The sequence below is a fragment of the Anser brachyrhynchus genome (assembly GCF_964034855.1).
Source record: "Anser brachyrhynchus genome assembly, chromosome: 11".
NCBI classification, from domain to species: Eukaryota; Metazoa; Chordata; class Aves; order Anseriformes; family Anatidae; genus Anser; species Anser brachyrhynchus.
The window spans coordinates 1,775,057-1,799,638 of record NC_137706.1 but is presented as its reverse complement, the minus strand read 5'-3'; the positions used below and the strand labels follow the sequence as shown (position 1 = coordinate 1,799,638).

The following is a 24,582-nucleotide window of genomic DNA, read 5'->3' as shown; positions in this document are numbered from 1 at the left end:
GTTGCCCTTCTCTGGACGCGCTCGAGCACCTCCATGTCCTTCTTGTAGCAAGGGGCCCAAAACTGAACACAGTACTCGTGCAGCCTCACCAGAGCCGAGTACAGGGGGACAATCACTTCCCTAGCCCTGCTGGCCACACTGCTTCTTATACAAGCCAGGATGCTGTTGGCCTTCTTGGCCACCTAAGCACACTGCTGGCTCATATTCAGCCGACTATCAACCAATACTCCCAGGTCCTTCTCGGCCAGGCAGCTTTCCGACCACTCATCTCCCAGCCTGTAGCGCTGCTTGGGGGTTGTTGCGCCCCAGGTGCAGGTCCCGGCACTTGGCCTTGTTGAACTTCATACAGTTGGCCTCAGCCCATCGGTCCAGCCTATCCAGATCCTCCTGCACAGCCTTTCTACTCTCGAGCAGAGCGACACACACACCTAACTTGGTGTCGTCTGCAAACTTACTGAGGGTGCACTCGATCCCCTCATCCAGATCGTCGATAAAGATATTAAAGAGGACTGGCCCCAGTACTGAGCCCTGGGGGACTCCACTAGTGACCGGCCTCCAACTGGATTTGACTCCATTCACCACGACTCTTAGGGCCCGGCTACCCAGCCAGTTTCTAACCCAATGAAGCGTACGCCAGTCCAAACCCTGAGCAGCTAGTTTCTTGAGGAGAATGCTGTGGGAAACAGTGTCAAAAGCCTTACTGAAATCAAGGTAGACCACATCCACAGCCTTTCCCTCATCCATTAAGCGTGTCACTTTGTCATAGAAGGAGATCAGGTTCATCAAGGAGGACCGGCCTTTCGTAAACCCATGCTGACTGGGCCTGATCGCCTGGTTGCCCTGCAAGTGCCGCGTGATGACACTCAAGATAATCTGCTCCATGAGCTTCCCTGGCACTGATGTCAAACTAACAGGCCTATAGTTCCCCGGGTCTACCCTCTGGCCCTTCTTGTAGATGGGCATCACGTTTGCTAGCCGCCAGTCGACTGGAACCTCCCCTGATAGCCAGGACTGCCGATAAATGATGGAAAGCGGCTTGGCCAGCTCCTCCGCCAGTTCGTTCAGTACCCTCGGGTGGATCCCATCCGGCCCCATCGACTTGCATACATTCAAGTGCTGTAGCAGGTTGCCAACCATTTCCTCGTGGATTATGAGGGCCACATTCTGCTCCCCATCTCCTTCCACCAGGGTACTGGGTATCTAGAGAACAACTGGTCGTGCCGCTAAAGACTGAGGTAAAGAAGGCATTAAGCACCTCAGCCTTTTCCTCATCTCTCGTCACTAAGTTTCCCCCCGCATCCAGTAAAGGATGGAGATCATCCTTAGTCCTCCTTTTCGTGTTAATGTATTTATAAAAACGTTTTCTGTTGTCTTTAACGGCAGTAGCCAGATTGAGCTCCAGATGAGCTTTGGCCTTTCTAATTTTGTCCCTGCACAGCCTCGCAACATCCTTATAGTCCTCCTGAGTGGCCCGCCCTCTTTTCCAAAGATTATAAACCCTCTTTTTTCTCCTAAGCTCAAGCCACAACTCTCTGTTCAGCCAGGCCGGTCTTCTTCCACGCTGGCTCATCTTTGGGCACGTGGGGACAGACCGCTCCTGAGCCATTAAGATTTCCTTCTTGAAGAGTGCCAAGCCTTCCCGGACTCCTCTGCCCTTCAGAACCCCCTCCCAAGGGACTCTGCCAACCAGTGTCCTGAAGCTCAAAGTTTGCCCTCCGGAAGTCCAAGGCAGCGGTTTTACTGGTCCCCCTCCTGACTTCGCCAAGAATAGAGAACTCTACCATTTCGTGGTCACTCTGCCCAAGACAGCTCCCGACCACCACATCTCCCACCAGTCCTTCTATGTTTGTGAACAGAAGGTCTAGCGGGGCACCTCCCCTGGTAGGCTCACTAACCAGCTGCGTCAGGAAGCTATCTCCCACGCTCTCCAGAAACCTCCTAGACTGCTTTCTCTGTGCCGTGTTGCGTTTCCAGGATATGTCTGGGAAGTTGAAGTCCCCCACGAGGACAAGAGCTGACGATTTCGCAACTTTTGCCAGCTGCCTGTAGAATTCCTCTTCTGTCTCCTCATCCTGGTTTGGTGGTCTGTAACAGACCCCCACCAGGATGCTTCCCTTGTTGGCCTTCCCACTGATCCTAACCCATAGGGACTCAACCTTATCATTCCCAGTCTCAGCCTCTAGTTCTACAACATCAAAACACTCTCTAATATAGAGAGCCACACCACCACCCCTTCTGTGCTGCCTGTCCCTTCTGAAGAGCCTATAGCCAGATATTGCAGCATGCCAGGCAAGGGAGTGGTCCCACCACGTTTCCGTGATGGCAACCAAGTCATAGCCTGCCTGCTGCACGATGGCAAATAGAGCAAATTCAGTCAACAAGATAAATGCTAAACTTACGGAAGATACTTGTGAGAGTGAACCTTACAGTGATCCAAGAAGAAGGCAGAGTAACTTAGACGAGAGAAGAGCTCTCAATATGAATTTTCAAAAGTAGGAAAGAAATGCCTATGACAGAAAACGTGTATGAGGAAAGTGCTGTAGGGGAGAGAGATTAACAAATAGAGAGGAAGGGGAGAAAGCAGAGTGCTTTTCTGTTCTCTCTCCCTTGGTGATTTCCCATTTCTGCCGATGAGAGGGGAGGGAAGGAAGGAAAAAAAAGGCCAGGGAATTTGTTGATCGACAACAAATGCATGATTTCTTTCTTTTTATATCTTAGTGACTATGACAGGCTTTTCTCCATGATCTATGTTGTAAGAATCTACTTAATAGTGAATGCTAGACTAAGATCCACTTCAAGCTACAAAATATCATTTAAATTATGTGCTATGGATACTTTTTCAGAAAATTTCCAATACTCTTAATATTCTGAGCTGGAAGTATGCTGAGCTTGGGACTTCTGGTCATTTTAGATTTTTTAAATTTATTTTTTAGATAATATTTTATTGTATTTAGTGCTGTTTTTTCTTGTACAGGGAAATGCTGCCTCCTTTGACACCTGTTACAGCAATGAAGCTGTATGAATATCATCTATCACTTCTAACGTCTGAGCTTTGTCTAGAATGGTGAGTTAGATAAAAAACACTTTTAACTGAGTGTTGTGGTTTAACCCGGTCGGCAGCTAAACACCACACAGCCGTTCGCTCACCCTCCCCCCTCCCTCTCTGGGATGGGGGAGAGAAATGGGAAAGTGAAGCCTGTGAGTTGAGATAAAGACAGTTTATTAAGACAGGAAAATGATAATAACAATAATAATAATAATAATTGTAATAGTACTACTACTAATAATGTGTATGAAACAAGTGATGCACAATGCAATTGCTCACCACCCGCTGACTGATGCCCAGCCTATCCCTGAGCACCCAGTCCCCCACCCCGGCTAGCCACCCCTATATATTGTTTAGCATGACGCCATAAGGTATGGAATACCCCTTTGGCCAGTTTGGGTCAGCTGTCCTGGGTCTGTCCCCTCCCAGCTCTTGCTGCACCCCTAGCCTGCTCGCTGGCAGGACAGAGCGAGAAGCTGAAAAGTCCTTGGCCTGGTGTAAACACTGCTCTGCAACAATTAAAACATCAGCATGTTATCAGCGCTCTTCTCATCCTAATCCAAAACATAGCACCCTACCAGCTACTAGGAGGGAAATTAACTCTGTCCTAACTGAAACCGGGACACTGAGTAATAATTCTTAATGTTATTAAAGTTTTTCTTAATTCCTTTATCTAGGTGATCATATTTATTAAAAGAAATAGCTAAAAATAATTTCTGATAATACATGGAAAGATCATAACTGTCATATTAGGATGATCTTAAAAGGTAATAATAGCAATGACTGTAAATCAGGCAAGGTCAAGAAATGCTTACCATTGACAAGAATAGCTCTTATGGAGTTGTTGGCATCATCATTCTTGTTCTGACTGTGGTTTATTTCATTATGTACTGTTAATACAAGGAAATTCTTTAATATAAGAAAGTAAAAGTTCCTTCAGTAGAGGCTGTATCTGTTCTCAGTGTCTGTTACCTGCAGAAGTAGGTAATGTGTATGAGCTGCTTGAGTTCTTCGTTACCAAACAAGTAAAAGATCAATCTCATACCCCTCAAAAAGGATCTTTGCATACAGTTCACTGGCCTTGTCATGGCATCCAAAGATTTTCTTTCTCTTCCAGTTTATGATAATTTGAGTGACATTTCTGTTTTCTGCCACCTGCTGATGCAGCTCTAGCAGCACAAAGAAATTACAGGGAGCACCCATCACAGTGTTAATGCCTTCAGAAACAAGAAGAACATTTAAGGTTAAAACTCCTCTATGCTTGCTTTAGATCTGTGGTTCTTTGGATTTTCTATAAGCTGATTCTGTGGGCAATCCAAACAGCTATATTACCCCAAGCGAGCCAGCAATTCCACTTCCAGAGAAGAGCCATGTTTTCAGAACAGTTTTACTTTCTGCCAATTTCTCTCTTGCTCTCTCTCTGATTTTTAAGAGATTCTTTGTCTGTCACTTCTCTGCTGCATGTAGATTATGTGTGTCAGGGGGCTGACACACAAAAGGCCTCAATCTCTTAAGAAGCTGCCACCAGAGCACCTAAAAGACTGTCAGTTTGGATGTTTAAATGAGACACAGCAAGGGAGGGAATAATGCTTTTAACAAAAGGGTGGTGGGTAGACTAGAAAAAGGCTCAGCTCTACTGACAAGGTAACTGGAAATGTGGTACTTGAAGTAGCAGGGAGGTATTGATGAAGGCATCAGTAACAGGTAGAAAGTGATGGGGGCTATTAACAGGAAATAGAGAAAGCATTTATGGCAGTAGAAGGAAGCAGGTAAGGAGGATTAGAATTACATTAAGCAAATTGTCTCCTTTGTAGAATGCAATATTGCATTTTCTCCCTGTGTGATGGTTGTTTGAGCAGTATTTTAAAGCTACATCTGTGTATGTAATACAGATCTGTGCATGGCTGAGCCATGCAAATTAGTGCTCATATGTCTTGCAGATATTTCATGTCACTACTGGTGACAAAACTGTACATGCTATTATTTGGGTTAGGGATTCTGAACTTAATTCCTGTATGTCAGCAGCCTCTTGGATGGCATAGCTCACCAATGATATAGGGAAAGTTAGAAAATGCAAGAAAAGTTTTATTCTACTTCGTGCAAGTGATATATTTGAACATTGCCACTAAGATACTATATTTATTTTAATACCTGTTTGTTTAAAGCTGTGGAATCATAATTTCATAATCACTGTTCACTTGCGATATGTGGCCCTTATTCCTGCCCAGAAATTATAAGCAAGTACTTGTTGCTTATAATACAGGTTGATTTTTATGACTATAATTGTAATTAATTACTTAAGTAATCTCTGTGCAAATATGATTTCACAAAGTAGTGGATTTCTCTTGGACCGTATGCTTGATTCTTGCTTAGTGGTACTACACGATTGGTTGCTCTGTTACTTCAGCTCTGCTGGCTGACAGACAGCAATCAGCAGCTACAGGCAATGGAAAAGAATTTCTATCATGTTTAGAAAAGCACTGTTGTTTACTAACAAATGAAAAATCCATGAGAACTCTAAAATAATGGATTCTTTAGCCATTTAGTTCAAAGTAAGGACTGTTGAACTCAAAAGCACCATATGATGGTATCTAGAAGTTCTAAGTTCTGCCTTCTTTCAAAGCTGGAGTCTCTTGTGAGTTGGCTTTATATTATTTTTATGGTTTTGTTTTGTTTTACTTTGCTTTGTTTTGCAAGCTTTCTCTTACAACTTTACAATATGAACAATGATGAGTTGATTTTACTTAAAAAAAAAAAAAAGTATGTTCTTAATATTGCAATCCAAGATGTTTTATAGGATGTATGACGTAATAAAGAAAATATTAGGGGAAGTTCTTTAGGTTTGCGTGAGAAAGGACAAATAAAGCAATCGCTGCTGTAATGTAGCATGATTTTCCTATTTCTGTGTCTGTTTTCTGTCTCACTATCAGGGATTATTTAAGACAACAGAAATTTCAACATGTTAAAAAATCCTGTAAGTTAACAAGTTAAATTTTATTCTACTAGCTACCTCATTATAGCAGCTTTTTGTGATCTCACCTGAAATCTCGTGGATAATACTAGTAACTATAACTCAGTTTAACTGTACTGTGTGGTATCTCTGCTAGTATGACAGGCAGTGGTCTTGGAAGCAGAGGGTATATATGAATCTCAGCCTTAATGCAGAACTAAAACAGCGTGACAGCCATTAATCAGAATTACTGTTAATGTGCAGTTGTAAGGTGATCTATGGAAAGGATAAGGGCTTCCAGCATTTTTGTCTAGTCTGAACTTCTAAACATCTTCTAGTATGATGTTAATACTCAAAGTAAATACATCCAAACTGATGCTTTGTTTTTCAACTATCAATTTTCCCATTCTGTGTTCAGAACTACAAGTCTAAAAATATCCAGCATTGTTTCAATATATTACAGGGGAAATAATCTGTAATTGAAAAAATATAGTAGAGTTTGAAGCAGCAAAAGATCTCATTAATTAATTAATTAAGAAAAACACCATCTAAAATTTTTATAAGCTGTTCGTGTTCTATGTTGTTTGAAGTAATGCATACTGCTCTGGCTGGGCTGTTGGACTGGAGCCTTAGAAATGAAGCTTAATTCAAGTGGAGAGGAAATTCTTAGAGTCCCCATCAGTGTTTAGTCCCCTGGTTTAACTTTTCAAGGAAAATGCAAGTCATCGTCTACAACTCTACTGATTCTGTAATGCCAAACATTGGTGGAGATCCAACTCACCTTGCAGTATCCCACCGTGCCATCATCTGTCCTGAAACAGAAGATAGATGCTGTGGTAATAAAATAACTCTCCCTGGTCTATCCTTGCATTGGCTCTAGAGAAAGTGATAGACTTCAAGACAAAGTGTATTCCCAAACCCGGAGTAGTCCAGGAATGCTTTTCTTTTAGTGGAGGGTGTTGGTGTTGAGACAAGTCTAAATACAGTAATGTTGGCCTGTTTACTTTTGTTTGCACTTTATGAAGGGTTTTTTTTTGAGTTTAAAGACTAAAAGTGACATGATAGGAATGCAAAGAGAAGCTGTTTGTTGGTGTGTTCTCTAAAGACTTAAACCCTTCTAGCAAATGTAACCTAAAATCCTAGCTGCGTTTCTTTCATCTACCTTGGTTGTGGGCATAATTTCCGTATAGATGCAATGTACATTAGATCCTAAATATATTTTCATCAAATGGAAAATCCAGTTCACACTCTGCTATATAACTTTTTCTGGCCATCTCATTCTGTAAAAAGATTTCTGTGTTTGAACACCATTAGGGCTGTGAGCACAGAACATGAATCATGCACTTGGAAGGATTTTCAGTTGTGTTTACTACAAGGAGGCCATTTCAGAAAATGCTTGGCCTCAAGGGAAGAATCTCTAGAAAGTTAATTAGCATTCGTGTACTACCTCGTGGAGCAGCCCTAAATTGTTAAGCTTGTTTGAGTGTCTCCGTAGTTTGATGTGTGCTGGGGAGGAAGAGGAACCTATGTTCTCACAAAATGGCATCACTGGTAGGTCTGCAGAGCTTGCAGTAAATCCAAGCTTTAGTTTTTTGTCAAGCTTTCATTATGATGGCTCTAACCCCTCTTCTGTTTTCTCGAAGAAAGATGGAAGGAAGAGATTTCTTTTTTTTTTTAGTAAAATACCTTTCCAGTGCTTGATTTCCCCCCCCTCCCCCACGATTATTTTCCACAGAAATTGGACCCTTATTCTCTCTTTCTCTCCACCCCTTTCTTTCTTTCTCTCTCTCTCCTTCCTTCATTCCTTCCTTCCTTTTTTTTTTTTTGTTAAAAATAAGTCGTCCAAAAAAGAAGCCATTATGTCAGTCATTGTCTCTTTCGTCCTCCCTAGTCCTGAATGTTGGATCCACTCATACCTTTGGTTACCTGTTTTGCTGTTAACTTGCCAGTTAACAGGTGTCAAGTACCATGTTGCTGGATGTTATTAAATAAACAGTTTTCCAGATGGCTATAATATTACATCTTTAAATAAAAATACACAAGCTTAGTGTCAGCATCTTAGTTATGGAATGCTTTTGGCTCCTGAATTGCTTGTTGAAATTGTTGTAAGCCATTTGGTCACTGAGAAGTAATTGTGTATTACTGTAGACAACAAGCTGTTTGCACTAATTAGCAATCAAAGCATATTGCCAAATGGGGAATAGCATGTCTTTGACATCTCTACAGATCCTGGTAATTGAAGCAGTGCAAAACCATGGATTTTCCTTTGCTGCGTGTTTATAGTATGAACTTCCAGTCCATCTGCCCACATAGCCATCTGCAAAATCACCAGGGCAACAGCTGGTAGAAATGAGGTAGGTGAAATGGTATGTGAAGGTACAAAGAGGTTTGTAAAATAACATTGTGTTTTTGCAGCACAAGTAGCTTTTTGGAACATCTCGTGACATTGCCAAAAAGGGGAAAGCGTGAATTTATTTATTTATTTCCATAAGTATGCTCTTTTCACCAGTTAAGGAAGAGATGTAGTAAGTGTGATCATTAGTAATTTGAACCAGCTTTAAGGAAACTATGAAGTATAATAGAATGGCAAACTTTCTGATGACAGCACAGTAAACTACCTTAAATGGAACAGACAGGATTGTACTGATTGCATGGAATTATCCCCAGAAAGGATTAAAATCTTAACATTCTCCCTCTCTCCCACTGTATTTTTGAAGGCATTTTAGTTAAAGGTATTTGTCTCTGGACAGCAGTGTCTTCACAGAGGCACATTTGGATGAAGAAGATGCCATTAGCTTGAATAGTTAGATGTGATATGTTTTTGCTAAAAATAGTTGAAAGAGCATTAAAAGACCGGGGAAGACTACAAGAATTCAGAAACTTTGTTCCACATGGGCAAAAGAAAGTGAAGATAAAAATTATCATCTAGAATTGACACTAAAAAATAAAAATAAAAAATAGTGCTGTGGGGATTTTCCCCCTTAGGCACTTGACTTTCCCCTTCCCTTGAGAAATATGAATATTATGTGATATCAGGTTCATTCCAAACAGCAACCATTTATAATGTGCACTGAGAAAAATCCCAGATTCTTAATACTTTCTATATAGAACTTTTTTCGTCTTCAACAAAGCTTTGTCAACATGTTTTTAATAGTAGCGAAGTTTCATGTGAAAAATTAGGAGTAAGGGGGTAGAGTAGTCTGGACTTTGAGAAAAATGTTCATATGAAGGGTGGGAGCTGTGGGTTTAAAAGCTGAGAACTCTGGAGCCTTGCAAGCCTTCTTGCTTTGTAGTCCCAGATGCAATTTTTGGTCAGGTGTTCCTTTATTAACAAAGTTTGTGAAAATTAATATGTTTTTAGGAAAAGATTCCATTTTGCTTAATTGGCACGTTTTGATTAATCACCCTCCTCTTTCCTTCCTCTGGAACCTGAAGAAAAAAAAAGAAAGAATTCCTGCCTAGTTCTTTATCCACCAGGAGGATGTGTTAACTTTTTCAGGCATGCGATTTTAATGATGTGAACTCCCTGCACACTGGGGCAACCCAAATCTGAGATGTGACATCCAGAAGCAAAATCCTTATTTAGTGTTAGTGGTGCTGTATACAAATTCTTGAATCTTTGTAGTCATCCAAAGAAATCCCAGACTTGATGTCAATAGCTGGGAATTACTGACAGCCAGCAAGTGGCTAGGACGCACTGCACTGCCAGCCTCAATAGCTCAGCTTGAGACAGTGAAGGGGAACACAAGAAAAAGAAACTACTGAAACCACTGAAGGTTCCAGGGTTCAAAGGCATGAGGCTTTGTTATACGTGAGTACTTTCAGGGTGCATCATCTGCTACTGTGAAGAGCAAGGCAGGAGCATTTCTGTTAGATACATCAGACAGAGGCACAGATTAGCGGTATCCTGCTTGACAGGACATTTCTTTCCTACTGGTATTTCAGCCTTGTGACTGCTCCATGCTGGTAGTGGTTCCTTAACTGCAGCAGCTGTTTCCCCAGTTGCTAGTAAGTCCATTCCCCATTTATGTTTCAGTTCTCTACTCACTTCCTACCTTTGTTATATTAATTTTACTTTACTAGAGAACAGGTTAGAGGGGTCTATGTGTGCAGGTACATCTTGTAGATTAAAAGTGATAAACAGGTGAAATGTTACTGTTTTTCATGCTTTTTTTTTTTTAACTTTGGTGAAAACTGATCTTTGGACCTGGAAGGGCTCATACCTGTTACAGGAAGCAGAAAATGCCAGAAGTGTTACAGGTTTTTGTAAGAACTGAACATCTTTTCTTTGAAAAGTAGTAAAAAGTACAGGCTAGGCTGCAGTTGTGACATTTACCTCCAGCAAGGTCGCAATAAATGTTGCTGCTCAGTGCTAGACTAGGGGATTTACACAGGTCCAAAGTAGCAATATTTTGGGGAGGGGTGAAGATGCTTGGGAAGGATTTACACAGATGTTCCCTGAACTTTTGCTGCTTATAGTAGGAATACCATGAATTGCTTCCCAGTCTGCTGTTAATGAAATAGATTTGACTCTCAAAACTGTTTGCCTTGTACAAGAACAATGATGTTTCTTAAAAAGAAAAGCAGTTGGGCTCCAGTAGTACTAAAATAGTTTGGGGGTCTTTTAAGTAGTTTGGGAGCCGTGCTTTGTTGCAGTAACTACCAGAAGCCAGCCAGAACAGCAGTACATGCATGACCCTTGGTGTGCATATTTGTGTGCAACTCGTAAACATGGTTATTTGAAATCTAGCTGTACCTCTGTGGTTTCTGCCTCTTCTTTTGTACTATGTAGAGAGCAAAGGCACAATGGAAGAGAGGAAGCAAAAATACATTCAAGTGCAGATCAGCACTTTGCATTTTGACTTATTTGAAGGAATGCATATATTGAGGAGTGCATGTATTCATTTATGCCATGCTTAAGAATTAAAAATATTTGCTGATAAAATTTCCAGGTCCTCTGAGTTATTAAGCACAGTATAATGAACCTTTTGCAGAAAATAACTAGAATGTGATCTATGCCTGCAGAGGAAGCAAAGGAGGAAAACACATTAAAAAATAAATTAATGTAATGCAAAATAACCTGAGTTCCACTGCACAGAAATTTATAATTGCATTGATCTTGTTAAGCTGCTCTTCCAGAAGATGCTGCACATCCTATGCAGAAGTACAGTATGATGATCAGTGTCATTCAAAATTAGTATTTTTCATATTCAGAGTGCTTTGCACATGCATTTAGCCTGTGCAGATAGGGCCATTTTTATGAAGCAAGATATTTTCTAGACTGGAACTCTTACAAACAACTCCTGGCAGCATTTTGGGCATGTGTTTTTGTAGGGCCTCTGAGTTTTGGCTTTTCCTTCTTTCGTTCTTTTGTTCTTTCCTTTTTTCCTTCTTTCCTTCTTATGTATTGATTTTTGTTTGTTTGTTTTTTAATGATTCAAAGGGTAGTGTATGGACATATTTCATAATATTTTAGGATCTTGTTTATGCCTCTGGGGTTACAGTGAGGGCCAGAGCTGAATTCTTGGCTCTTAGTGGCCCACGAGGGAGGAATATTACAGAAATGGTGTTGGTATAGCTAAACAAATTTCTATGCCATGATAAGTAAAGCTAAAACATCTTCACAAAGAGGCACAAACTTTTTTTCACAACTGGCCAATAAGTAAATAGCTAACATTTTCTCTTGCCCTGCTGTATTTCAGGATAACAGCTCTTCTGGAATGTCTTTCACACATCCAGAGAATTCCCAGGCCTTAGCTGTATGTGAGTATAGTTACACATTCAAGACTTGATGCTTAGGTTCTAGTGACAAACTGGGGTCCTGTGTGCTAGGGAAAAATGCAACTGTGAGCAGAGGAACAGTGTATGATGATGAAGGGCATTTAATAGGGGATCGTTTAGTAGAGCGTTTCCTGCCATTAATGCATACATTTGAAAGAAGATCATGGCTTCAGGCAGCTTTCTTGCCTGCTTGAGAAGATGTACAAAGCAGTGCATACACCTGTGAAGTTTGACTAAAAGACGAATATCTGTGTGAGAGAGAACAGCATGGCTCGTCGTCATAGTGGCTGCAAAATGATAGTGTCAGCTGGCAAAAGTCGAGTACAGAAAGAGAGGAGACTGCAGTGTGAAGCGTGAGCAACTTGGGTTTCATTGCTAGCTTGAGCCATTGTGTTTGGAGGAGCTGTGGTGTTGGCAGGCTGATGTGAACAGCACCGAAACATTTGTTTGCATGCACAGGCAGTCTATTCAGATTAGCAGTCCTACTGTGATACTGCAGAACATCTATTCATGACGATAGGTTGAACTGAGAATGCCAGGGTGCCTGGGAAAAAAGTACCTCTGTCTCTAGGGCTTGGAAAGAAAGTATAGTTTGGGGGAGGATTTCTTGTTTTGGAAGAAAATGTTTGCTTTTTTTTGTTTGTTTGTTTGGAAAATCTTTTGGACATTTTCAGTATTACCTTATTTACTCCACCATTGTTTTTTCTTTGCTTAAATGTTGACCTAAATTAAAAGGGGAAAAAAGTGAAATAAATAGATTTTTTGAAGGCTCCCAAATTAAGCAAAATAAATTTTCAATTTTGGTTGAGGGGGAAAAAAAAAAGCTATGTTTCACCGAATATGTGACTGCTCATTTTCTTTTTTTAAAAAAAAAAGTTTATTATGCATTAAAACTAAGTTGTTGTAAAGGGGAAAGGTGTGCCAAAGAGTAAAGTTGAAGAGGATGCTTTCAGACTGCCTGTCTTTAATTACTTGTCACGAACAAGTGGTGATCTGTTACCAAAGCTGTTAATTTAATTGCTATGCAGTTCTGCGTTCCCTTAGAAAACTCCATCAGAGATATTTAGCTGTCCTTTTTGATGAAAAGCCACACAACTGGGCAGGAATGCCTCTGCTAACTCCTGCTCTGTTAAGCAGATGCAATTTTGATCTTGAATCAAGTGTGGTATTCTGATCTTATAAATTTATTTAATCTTTTATTAATCATATTGGTGTTCCTCAGATATGAAGATTTTTGGCTTTAATTCATTCAGTAGTTGAGTTATTCCATAATACCAATGCCTACATATTTCTGTTCCCTTCTATTTTTTTCTTGTCACACTTCATTATGGTGAAAACAATTTATTTGCTCTTCTTGCTAGGATACATTGGTCTGGTGGTGAAAATAAGATGTCATTTTCAGTGTCTCTTTTGATCATCAGCAGAGACAGCCATCAGCAAAATATTTACATTTTCAGTGATGATTATGGATGAGGATGCATAAATCAAGAGTGCTTTACATTTTATAAGCTAAATTGACAAAGAGGAATTGGATCTGGAGTTTCATTAGGACTAGAAAGTGCCAAAATGTGACCTCTAAGCATGCCAATAACCATTGGAAACAGTAAAAATCAAGGCTTTGTGCCCTGATGTTAATTTATTTTCCCTAGTTTTCAGTTAATTCCTGCCAATACTCCCACTGATGTTAGGAGCAAAGGAATGGTAAGTGTGCCAGTTACCTTTTTATCTAGACCCACAGAAATTCTACATGCCTCTATAATTTTCAAAAAATAAAAAATAAATTTAAATGAGTTATTAAAGTTGTGGTGGTCTGTACCACTTGCATACTGACAAGTTTTCTAACATCTTTTATTTAACTTTCTGGATTGGGCATATTAGCAAAGACACACTGATGGTCAAAAAACAGTTGAGCTGATTTATATAATTGGCTACAGTTAGGCATATTTGTTTATATTTCCAGGAAGTTAGGTCACATTTTTCACTCTTTCATGTCAGTCTTCTTTCATCCTAATGTCTTTAAAAACTTTGATTTAAGACAAAATATCTGTTTAAATGTACAATCTTGTCTAACCAAATATTGAGTTTGATGGAAAAAGTTACTAGAGGCTTGTGAGAAATTTGGTGATTGCAATGGTATTGCAATGCTACTAGACACTGCCTTTAAACACTTTCAATATGCTTTTATAATTATTGTGTATGTTCTCACAGCTGTTCTAAAAGTGTCCTTAAAGCTTTGGGCTACTTTTTAAAAAGAGCTATAAATACTTAATTATAGAATGGTCAAAAAGTACAGTAAATAAAGTGATAAAGTAAAATACATTAGTCTCAAAAAATCCTTATGGATTTTTCAGCCATTGGCTGCCATTCAGCAAACCTGTATGTATATAAAACCAAACCAACTGCTTTTCATAGCCACCTGATTTTTTCATTTTGTAATGGAAGATTTTTCCCACAATAGGAAAGTGAAGTTTTAAAGCACAGATGTTTGTGTAATTGTGATACAGTACAGCAAATACAGCCAGTATGGAGTGGCCATTCATCATTTATCACATTAACCTGTCAGTCTTACAGGAGGTATAGAAAACCAAACCAAGCTTGGTAAAAGTAGTTAATTCTTTTTACACTTTAAAAATGCATATTTAATTATTATTTTTGAACTATTTTTTTGGTGTCCAAATTGAGAGTGTTGCACAAAGGGTTGGCTGGAGCAGAACAGCAGCTACTTGCTTCTGCTGATGGGGAAAGCTCAATTAATGTATTTATGCTAATGTTGAATGCATAAGCAATATGTGACATAGGTCTCACTCCAGTGCAACTTACTCTAGTAATTCTCCTCTGCCAACTTTGTTTTATAGTATAGAGTGTGCTGAGACTTGTATGGCTTTGGAACAGCTTCACGGATGCAGATGTCCATCTGTATAAATGGATTCCAGCTGTATTACCTTAAATTGCCCTAGTGCTTTTCAAGAAAGAACACAGGCTGTATGCTCCCAGACACTCCAAAACTGATGCTTAAAGTTTCTGAGGGTGGCAGGCCCGTCTAGTACATGAGATTATTATTAGTAGTATTTTTTTCTCCAGTCTGGTGGGCTTTTTCATGGGGGAGGGGGAAGAAGACACTTTCTCTCTGATATATTCCCAAGAAGAAAAAATAATTCTATAAGGAGAAATACACTTTTTTTTTTCCCTTTTGGACCATGCTAAATTTAATTACACTATCTTAGAAAAATTGCTATAGAGCCAGAATACCTGTAATTATCTAAAAATATGTAGAATTGGATTCGGTATTTTATTTTAAGTAAGAGAATATCTAAAGGTTTCACTGTCTTTAAGTAGGAATTATTTCTCACTGCTGGTAATATTATCTGGGAATTATTGCTAGGGAAATAAAACGTCTCCTATGCCTTTGTCTTCCAATATGTCCTTAACGCTTATATTTTGGTCAGAACTGGTGTTTAGCATGGAAACACTACACAGTATCAGTATGCTCAACACGTCAGTTTTATGAAGTGTCTGTATGATTCATGAACCACATTGAAACCCAGATTATTGAAAGTTATGAACAGAGAGAGTGTTAATATTCTTTAAGTAAAGATAAAATTATTTTGGTATAAATCTGGTACCAAAGCCAGGCAACCTTCTGTCCTTCCTGCAGTAAAATAATGGCTGTTGTAACTTTTTTTTTTTTTTATAACTGGTGTGCTGTAAGTATCCTTTTCAAAAAACAAGGAAAGTAAGACAGAAAGAGATTGTTACTTTCCCTAGATCACTTTGATTTCTGTCATTACAAAACAATACCTTTACAGAAGATGCCTTTCAAAACCAGCCGGCACTATGACAGATAAGTTATAGCTGGTCTGATTATTCATGCAGATATCAGCAGGTTATTCCAAGAGGGCTTTACTTCATATTGTTAAAGTTTTCTCTGAAAGAAACAGTAATCTTTTTGATGAGCATGGGGAACAATTTCTTCAATACCAATCCAATTTATTTGGACCCTCTGATTGGTGCTTTCAGATAGATCTCTAAGCACAATATTAATTATTCATTAAGGTACTTGAAGAGAGAATATTTGCATAGCCATACTGTCAAAATTGATGAGGCTTTGCATGTGCGCCATAGGAATAGCTTTCAACCTAGTGCTAAAGCTAGAGATGATCGTAGTTAAAAAAAAATAAAGTTAAAAATCTTAAAAGCCAACAAAATTTGAACTTTCTCATAACCACAGCACATTTATTTTTATAGCACCCACCTGTCCTATTGAGAGACCATGAAATATTCTTCCTACAGCTGGCCATGTGGGTATAGAATAAAAAAAAAAAAAACACTTAAGAACATTTTTATAATAAAAGGTCATAATGGGGGTAATAGATACTAAAAGAAAGAGGCTTTGTGTGAGTGGAGGAAAGAGGAAGTCTGTCACATGATCTACTTATTTCAGACTTGGAGACACACAGACTGATTTTAAGGGAAATTGTAGTGTTTTGTTAATACGTGCACAGGTGGGTAAAGAGCCAGGCAGCACTTGGGTGTAAATCACTGGCTTCTAAGAGGTTAGGGTGCTTCTCTTTGTATGTGTATGTTAAGGTACAGAGAATACCTTTAAAATGGGGTCGTCTTGTTTTTTTTGAAAGCTGCAGGCTGGCTAGAGTATGACTTGGCCGAAGTTCCTACAACTCTTTTTCAGTTGAGGGAACTAGGCTGAAACATGTTTGAGGTTTATCTCATCTTATTCCTTTCTCCTAGACTCTGAGCTGTGCAGGGAAGAAGCTCTTACTTCATACCACATAGAATCAGAAAGGAGTGAGTTCAGGAACCATTGTACAAGCCTCAAAGTATTTTAATTCTCTTTCTCAGTATCCAGTCTCAGTAGTAATGCTCAGCTACTCTATGTGGAACTCTGACTGGTCCAGACTTTCTAATATGGCTTACTTGCTATCAGAGGAGGGAATAATGCACAGCATTTCAAGCTTAGAAAGTGGTGTCATAAATTTTGGCAAATGCTGAACTAGAATTGGTTGGTTTGTCAAAAAGCAGTTTTAGCAGCCCCTGGAGTAGATAAAATTCTTGTGTGAGAGGTGAATTTTTACTTACAATGATGTAATGACATCTATAGGATCATCTTTCAGGTTGTGCTGAGGGAAGTATAGGAAAAAAATGACCCCTTACTACTACTCAAGTTATTCCTTCTGCTAAAGCAATGTGTGATCTTAATTTTGTTGCTGAAGTGAACTGACTTTGCAGTTGCTCTAAGGGGATTGTTCTGCATATATCTTCCTGTGCCCTAACAGCAAATAGCGTTCTGGTGCGATCTCAGAAATATTGTGTAGTCAAAGGGACCATCATAACAGAGAAGTTTCCCTTACATGGCTTATTTCTGTAAACTTGTAATATTAAAACAAATTGATAGCTAGGATATGCATGACAATAATCTCAGATCAATTTAAGTAGAATTCTATTGAACCTTAAAATGTGTGATTACTCTAGAAAACCAATTTCAGTGCACATCTATAGAGAAACCATTACAATATAAACTGAAGTGGTGCCATATCAGTTATGCTTTCATTATAAAAATGAATTAAATGAAACAGAAAATAATGTGCTTAGGTAATGTTGTAGTTCAGAAACAAGCCCAGAAATTAAAGCTGTTCCTAATAGCGTGCCACAGGGGTTTTAAAACTCAGCTGTATCATGTCTCAGAAATTGCAGAGCAAATATACTTGATGATGCATTGATGCTGCAAAGTTTGGGAATTTCTTAATACACCAAGATACAAAAGACCAGAGGCCAGATACTGCAGTAAGTCAACTTTAATTTCAGGTGTTTTTGCTTTTGTACATTAATCTAAAGTTTTCAATCTCATGGAAAGAATTTGAATGTTTGATTTGCATTGTATCTAAGGGGAATCCATCATCCTAATCCCTTGAGAGTCTTTGAAAATATGGTATCTTATCTAAAATCTTGTTTACTTTGTTTTTACCTTTAACAGCTCTATATACAACATGAATATTATTAAAATGCTCTTTAAAGTGAGTCTGACAATATCAGTATTCCATTTCCAAACAAAGGCTGGATCTAATTGAAGACACTGAGAGAAACACTGATTATAATGAATGTTGGAAAAGGCATATATACAAGTCCTGTGCTAGAATCAGAAGACACCTAACAATGGAATTGGAAAAATGCAGTACTACAGTGTAAGAGAATATGAATTTCATCAGTATTCATAACATATACTGATATTCTATCAGTGAAACACTGCTATAAGCATCAGCCCATTTGCATGCAGAGCAATGCTCTTTTAAATAGGAAAATAAATGAGGAGTTAGTTCTGATATGGGAAGTGTTTCAGACTATTTCCTTACATTCAAATTTCAGCAACTTTAGTGTGTTTGCTGATTTCCAAATTTTAAAGGAATAACCATGATATGAAGTAAATAACCAAAAAAAAAGAAATCAAAATAAGTATTTCAAGAAAGTCTTCATAATCATTTGGGATTTCATTTTAATGCAATATTAAATCTCAAAGATGTTCCACTGTGTCCTTTTCTTTTTTTTTTTCTTTCTCCCTTTTCCTTTCTCTCATCCTCTCAACTTAAAGCCTTTAGCAAGCATGTCCCTTCAGACTTCCATCTTGCAAGCAATCCCAAATATCCAACGTCTTGAATTGCCTCACCTTGGACTGGACAATTTAAACTAAATTTGCCTTTCTGATGCTCACTGATTAAAAAGTACAAAACAGCTGCATTTCTCTTGCTTGTACAGATACTAGTTGTTACATGGCTATGCTTCTCTGAAAAGAAGCAATTTTCTTAGACATTTCTTCATCCTTAATTTGTTATTCTGTGGATTTTTTTTTTATTTATTTATTTATTTTTGTGTGTAAACATTTTACAGATTTCTTGGTCTGGGTGCAAACACCTTAGGGTAGAGTCTTCCTTAGCTTTTACTCAGTCAGCACTTTAACTACCTGTTGTTCAAGACTGTGCTGATTAGGCTATGGTTGCTACCACCTACTAACACCAAAATTCAAGCTGAGTTTAGCCTGCATGGTTGATTTCACCTATTGAAATAGCTACATAAATACAACTGAAATTGAAACTGACATCAAAAGTCATCCAGATGCACTTTGGATAACAGAAAAATGTGAGCTAACTTTACCAGTGAGTGAAAGGCATCAGCTTACACACAGAAGCTACAGACCTATCGTTTACCTTTGATAAAATATAGTCTTAAAACAAAATCCACCACTACTATCTAAAGATGTGTTTGTAATACTAGCAAGCAGCAATTTCAATATTCTCTTTTGACTGTGTGATAGAAATACTTATAAACCTGGTGTAATTTAAGAGAGAAAAGGAATCAGAAAGCTTCTGCATTATTTTTCATTCCACTTAATAGAGTGCACACAAAGGGTAGTAGATGTGTGGTATTAGCGGCCAGTGCAGTAAACATCCTGGATAAAGAGCCTGATCAGGACATTTCTTCTGCTTTCATTTGTAATTAATTCACCTGCTGCCAAATATGAATATAAATCCTAGCCCCAGGTATGCCTCAAATCTAAATTCTTACTTATATCTAAGTTTTTCTGGACCTGTGCTGTCTCCTTGACTGATTTGACATAGCTACCAAATATGGATCAAATGCTTAATGCTTAAAAGTACTTTTATTTCAGAAAGAAAGTGAAACTATAGGAAGAAATTCCTGCTCAAGCAGACTTCCTCTTTAAAACAATGAGATTTTCATTTAAATAAACTTGGAAGAAGATGTCTGTGGGCAACAAGTACTTTGCAATTTTTACTAAGGACATAGTAGTAGCTGTAATTAATAAATATTTAATAACCAAGGATGGAATTGTTAACTTCTGGAAATAGCAGAATATATTTCCACATTAGTGCCTGGGAGCTGTTGGAAAAAAATGAAAGGTGGAACAATCTAGTCTGCAGCTAGAACAGTCAGTGTTTGGTAAGAGATGATCTACGCTTTCCAACCTACCCTATTTTTTTTTCTCATGTTGGAAACTGAGGAAGAAAACCCCGTTACTTAACAAAACTATCTTGAGCATTCAGTTATGATCTTTTAAATGAATTTCTTCATCAGAAGAATCTGATAAAGTTCCATACCGAAAGGATGTTCTCCCTCATATCTTTGCATAAAGATGTTGCTGTGATAGATTCAGGTAGCAACCGAGACCATCTTGACATTGTTTCCAAAGCTAGCAGTGCTTTGGAACTTTCAAATAACATTTCCATGGCTAACTGACTTTATGCCATGATGCAGTATCAAGTTAAATAGGTTAATTATTTTCTCTGTTTATCGTTATTGCTTAAGAACAAGTACTTCTCAAAATTTGAACAGTGTGCAGGAACTTAAGATGCGAGTGCAACTAGGAGTCAAAATATAGCTGGGAAGCAGAGCTTCTAAAAGAAGGGTTCTCTTGTTTGTAGTACTGACTAGTACTCCCAAATCAAAGTAATCTAAAAGTTAGCTCTTTAATGAATACTGCTGGCTTGAAGCCTGCATATTCAGTTTGGTCCACATGCAGCATGATTGTATTTCAAGGGACTATTTTAGCAGTGCTCTGCAATGGTTAAGACAGTGTCAGCACTTCTATTATGTATTCTTTTCTTCATGCTTGCTATTTACAAGTATGCTACTGGGTAATATTTTAACCTTTCATTGTCAGGATCGCTGTAACCTCCACAGGATTAGGGTTGTTTATTTTCCTGAGTTACAGGACACTCAGATTGTATAGATCTCTCAAATCACGTATGTTGATGTAAGTTAATTCTTTACTGCCGTGGAAGGTTATTTCCATTTCCTTAAATCCATTTTATTTGAGAAAAATTACCATAATTATGATCTTCCTGAGCTGCTGTAAATTAGAAGGCATTATAGAGAAACAGATAAGAATTAGGAACAGTTTTGTGAGTTTAAAAATATCAATTTGACTACTGTTAAAATAGTAAAATCCAAATGGGAATCGTGTGCCGTGCGTTTTTGCAATACATATGGCTTCTCTCAACATTTTATGCAAACTGAAATTAATAATTAGAAAAAGATTTTTTTTTTGATCTACAAGTAGCTTGGTGGCATTTAGTTTATTGGGATTTATCATTGGCAGTCTCCCTATAACCTTTGCAGTTCGTCTCACCCAATGTTTTATGTTGAAGCTATTTGATGTTCAGTGAATAATAACCTCTGGAGTCAGGTCTCCACTCAGCTGCAGCACAGATGAACTCCCTGAGAGTCTCCTCTTCTCTCTGTGGTCCAATAAATATCTTATTAATTTGACCATATGAGGGACAGAAGATCTGGTTTCAGTTTCTGTTGCTGGTGTTAAGAGACAGGAACATTTATTCTGTAGGTTTTAGAAATCTTAAAAATACTGAAAATGGGTTGCAAAATACCTGCCTTCCTAATGGATTTTGCCATACAGGGAAGTTGGATGGTGGACAACTTAACCTGTGATCCTGCTCTCATCCTTGGCATGGGAGAAACACTAAGCAGCTTAGTGTTGAGCAGCCTCAGGTGCTCTGTGCCAGTTCACTGGGAGAAATATAAAGGACTTGTTGGCAGAAAATGAAGTGAGGTATGTATGCCTCCTGCATCTAACAAGTATGTCAAGGGACTACGTTTTGCTTTTGTGCCTAAGCACTATAGATGATGGTACAGAATATGGCTCTTGTGATGTAATGGTTTTAGGTGGTAGTGGAAACTTCTAGGAGTAGAGCACTTTGTCAGGATTTGGTGGACACAATCTTTTTTATCCTTTCTTTCAACTTCTCCTAACACGTCATACTTGATTGAAGTATCTGAAAATGTTGTGGTGCCAGGTGACTTTTTTTTCCAAGATTCCATGTGAACATTTCTGGAAATATGTTCTGCCATGGGCAGTAATTAACATACTCAGGCAATCTACTGCATGCATCAGCAAGCTCAAATAGTTTGCTGTATTCATTTCTCTGATTTAATGGGTCTCCCTGAAGACCCTGAAGGGTGGTGAAAATAGCTGCCTTTTGATTCTGGCTTAGAACTACTCCTTAGTAGATTGACTTTGTGTTTCTGTACTGCCTCTTCCTGGGTGAAGTTAATCTGAGGTAGAGAGAATTCAAACAAGAACCTTCAGAGCAGTCAGGGTGTGGCTGTGTGGGATAACACATCAGCTGGTTTGCCATGAATTCTCTCCCCACTTTCCAAACAAGGTGAAGCTTTGTGAGGAGTAAAATTCCCCTCATTTCTTGTAGGGAGAGCCTGCTCACAGACTATTAGCAAGTAGTGAATGTGCTATAAATCCATTCTTGCTTAATCTGCAGCTTGTTGTCAACATGTATACACCAACAAGTGCATTTTGATTTCTAACAGTCTAAAAATTACCCAGATAAAAGAAATCATATTGTCTTTATAAATACAGCCATTTGTGGAAGATGTGTTATCTCTCCTCATGCAGAATACATCCTGCATTGGGAATTCTGAGAAAAGTATATGGGATCTGAACTGAATACAGGAAGCTTAGATACAAACCTAAGAAGCAATGTGTCTCCTAGCCTGTTACTGTTCCAAAGTAAAATGTGTTAACTCCATTTCTGAGTACTTGGCTTTGTAGCTTTACTAATGTTCTTTCCTTTGTATAATTCAATGTGCTTCCCTTGCCTAGAAAAATATTATGGTAGAGTCTCTGATTGTCCATGTATTACAGTGAAGAATGTGGGGGCACAATGTCACATTTTCACGTTAACCACTAGCCTTAGTGCTACTCCCCCTGATCCTGCATTAATCAATTCAGGACTATGTTACCAGTGAGACAGGAAATCCTGTCCTGTCCTCTCCACCATCTATCTCTAACTGCAGATTACTGCCTACTTCCCTTGCATTAGCATTACTATTTGTATGGCTGCTCTGTATGGCAGATCAGCTCTCTGACAGATGTTTATTTCATTTTGATCTGATTGCAGTCACCTATGATGCTACATCCTGAATGAGCTGCATTTAAATAAGAGTTAAAATATGCCTACAACCCATCTACAAGAAATCTGCAGTTGCTTACACCTCATTTTTGATCTAAAAGACAGAGAAACCTACAGATACTTCATATAAGTCTTAGCAACCTCCCTTTACCTCCTTGGTGAGGAGGTTTTAAAGAAAGTGACTCAAGAAAAGGTAACAGGAGGAGATGTAGATATCTAACCTGGGTAAGACAGGCAGCAACTTTTTAAAATATAAGATTTTAGCTAGTAGGATAGCTTGGATGGTGAGTTCCAGATAAGGAATACAGCTCTGAGACTTCACAACTGAGATCAGTGGTAAAATTGTGCTGTTGGTTCCTCAAGACTTTTCATACATTTAAAGTGCTCTGATAGCTGGGTCCAGTCTCCTAGCTGCAAAGCATGTGAAGCAATCTCACTCAAGATATACTTTTGTAACTGACTAGCCAAAGGGATGATTCATCAAGACTTGCAAAGCAGCAAGACTTCATTAGCAGGAAGACCCCTGTGGCACGCTAACCTGAGACCTCAGAGTCCATCCTTGCACTTTACCTTAAAACGCTCCTCATTTTAATTCAGAACAGCATCAGTATCATAACCTCAGGTGCAATTTGAGCTGAGAGACTTGGTGTGACTGTGCTGAAACAGCATAGAATCACAGAATCATTTAGGTTAGAAAAGACCTTTCAGATCACCAAGTCCAACCATCTACCTAACAGTACACATCCACCACTAAACCATATCCCTTGGCAACACATCCACATGCATGCCGAGCACATGAGCAGCAATAAACATATCTGGCAGTATACAAAACCTGAACTGCAACTGACAGTCAATTTTTACCTTAAATTATACATTGCTAAGCTCTTTAATGACATGCTTTCTCAAGAGGTTACAGTCTCTGTGAGCCTATGATACTGTGAGAACTGGCCATGACCTCAGCTGATGAGTCAGCTATGCAGCCGTATGATCCTAGTGGCACAGCGTTTGGAACAGAAGGGCTCAAGACAATTGAGAAAGAATTTGAGGATACTTTCCAGAGGCAGGGAAAATTCCACAAGAATATAGGAGTAAGCTAGAGCAGCCCATTCCCAATTTCACTCTTTTAGTAAAGGATGAAAAAAGGATACTGAAAAGCTCTTATCTTGGAAATCAAAGGAGGAATTAAAATCTCATTTACTGGGAAGACCACTGTAGAAAGGTCCAATCAATCATCTGATTGCTGACTATTTAATGAACATCACATTTGTCACTTTTGCCTCTGAAGCATGTTCTCTTGGATAAATGTAACAGTAAAGGACAATCTGCAGCTTTCTAAGCTAAGATGTCATAGGCTTTTTGAGCAGAAAAAAGTATCTGCCTCAGCATCAGGTCTTTATTGAAACCATCACCCAGTGCTGTAAAATCCTTATTACCAACAAAGCATTGGAGAAAGTCCTCTCAATTACCTCTACCTCCCCTATACGCTACCATGATACTAGTTCCTTTTCAGTTGAGTTACAAGACCATGCAAAGCTGGAAGATGAAGTATTGATATCTAATTTTCCTTAGAAAAAGACGAATTAGCCATAGGTATTTTGCTACCTAGCTGCAACATTTGACAGACAGCCACAGATTCCTGCTATCCTATCTCAGCTGTTTGACAAGAAATTTTTTTTTGTATTGTTCTTAATATAAATCCTTGTTATAGACACATTCATCATCAGGATGTCTCAATGCTTCGTCTCAGATATTTTATTCTTTATTTTTCCCAACCAATAGTGTTTGTTTCTTGCTCAGCTACTGATAAAAGATTAGACACCATTTATGAAGTTTAACTT

At 38.7% G+C, this 24,582-nt stretch overlaps 1 protein-coding gene across 1 annotated transcript in view; it reads left to right on the top strand.

Annotated features, from left to right (window-relative positions):
• Positions 1-24,582, top strand: part of LOC308200795 (uncharacterized protein) — a 392,363-nt gene that overhangs the window by 19,744 nt on the left and 348,037 nt on the right. Inside the window, exon 2 of the mRNA XM_080607137.1 lies at positions 2,975-3,064. Within this exon, the coding sequence (XP_080463263.1) occupies positions 2,975-3,064 (90 nt within the window). The remainder of the gene's footprint in view (positions 1-2,974; positions 3,065-24,582) is intronic.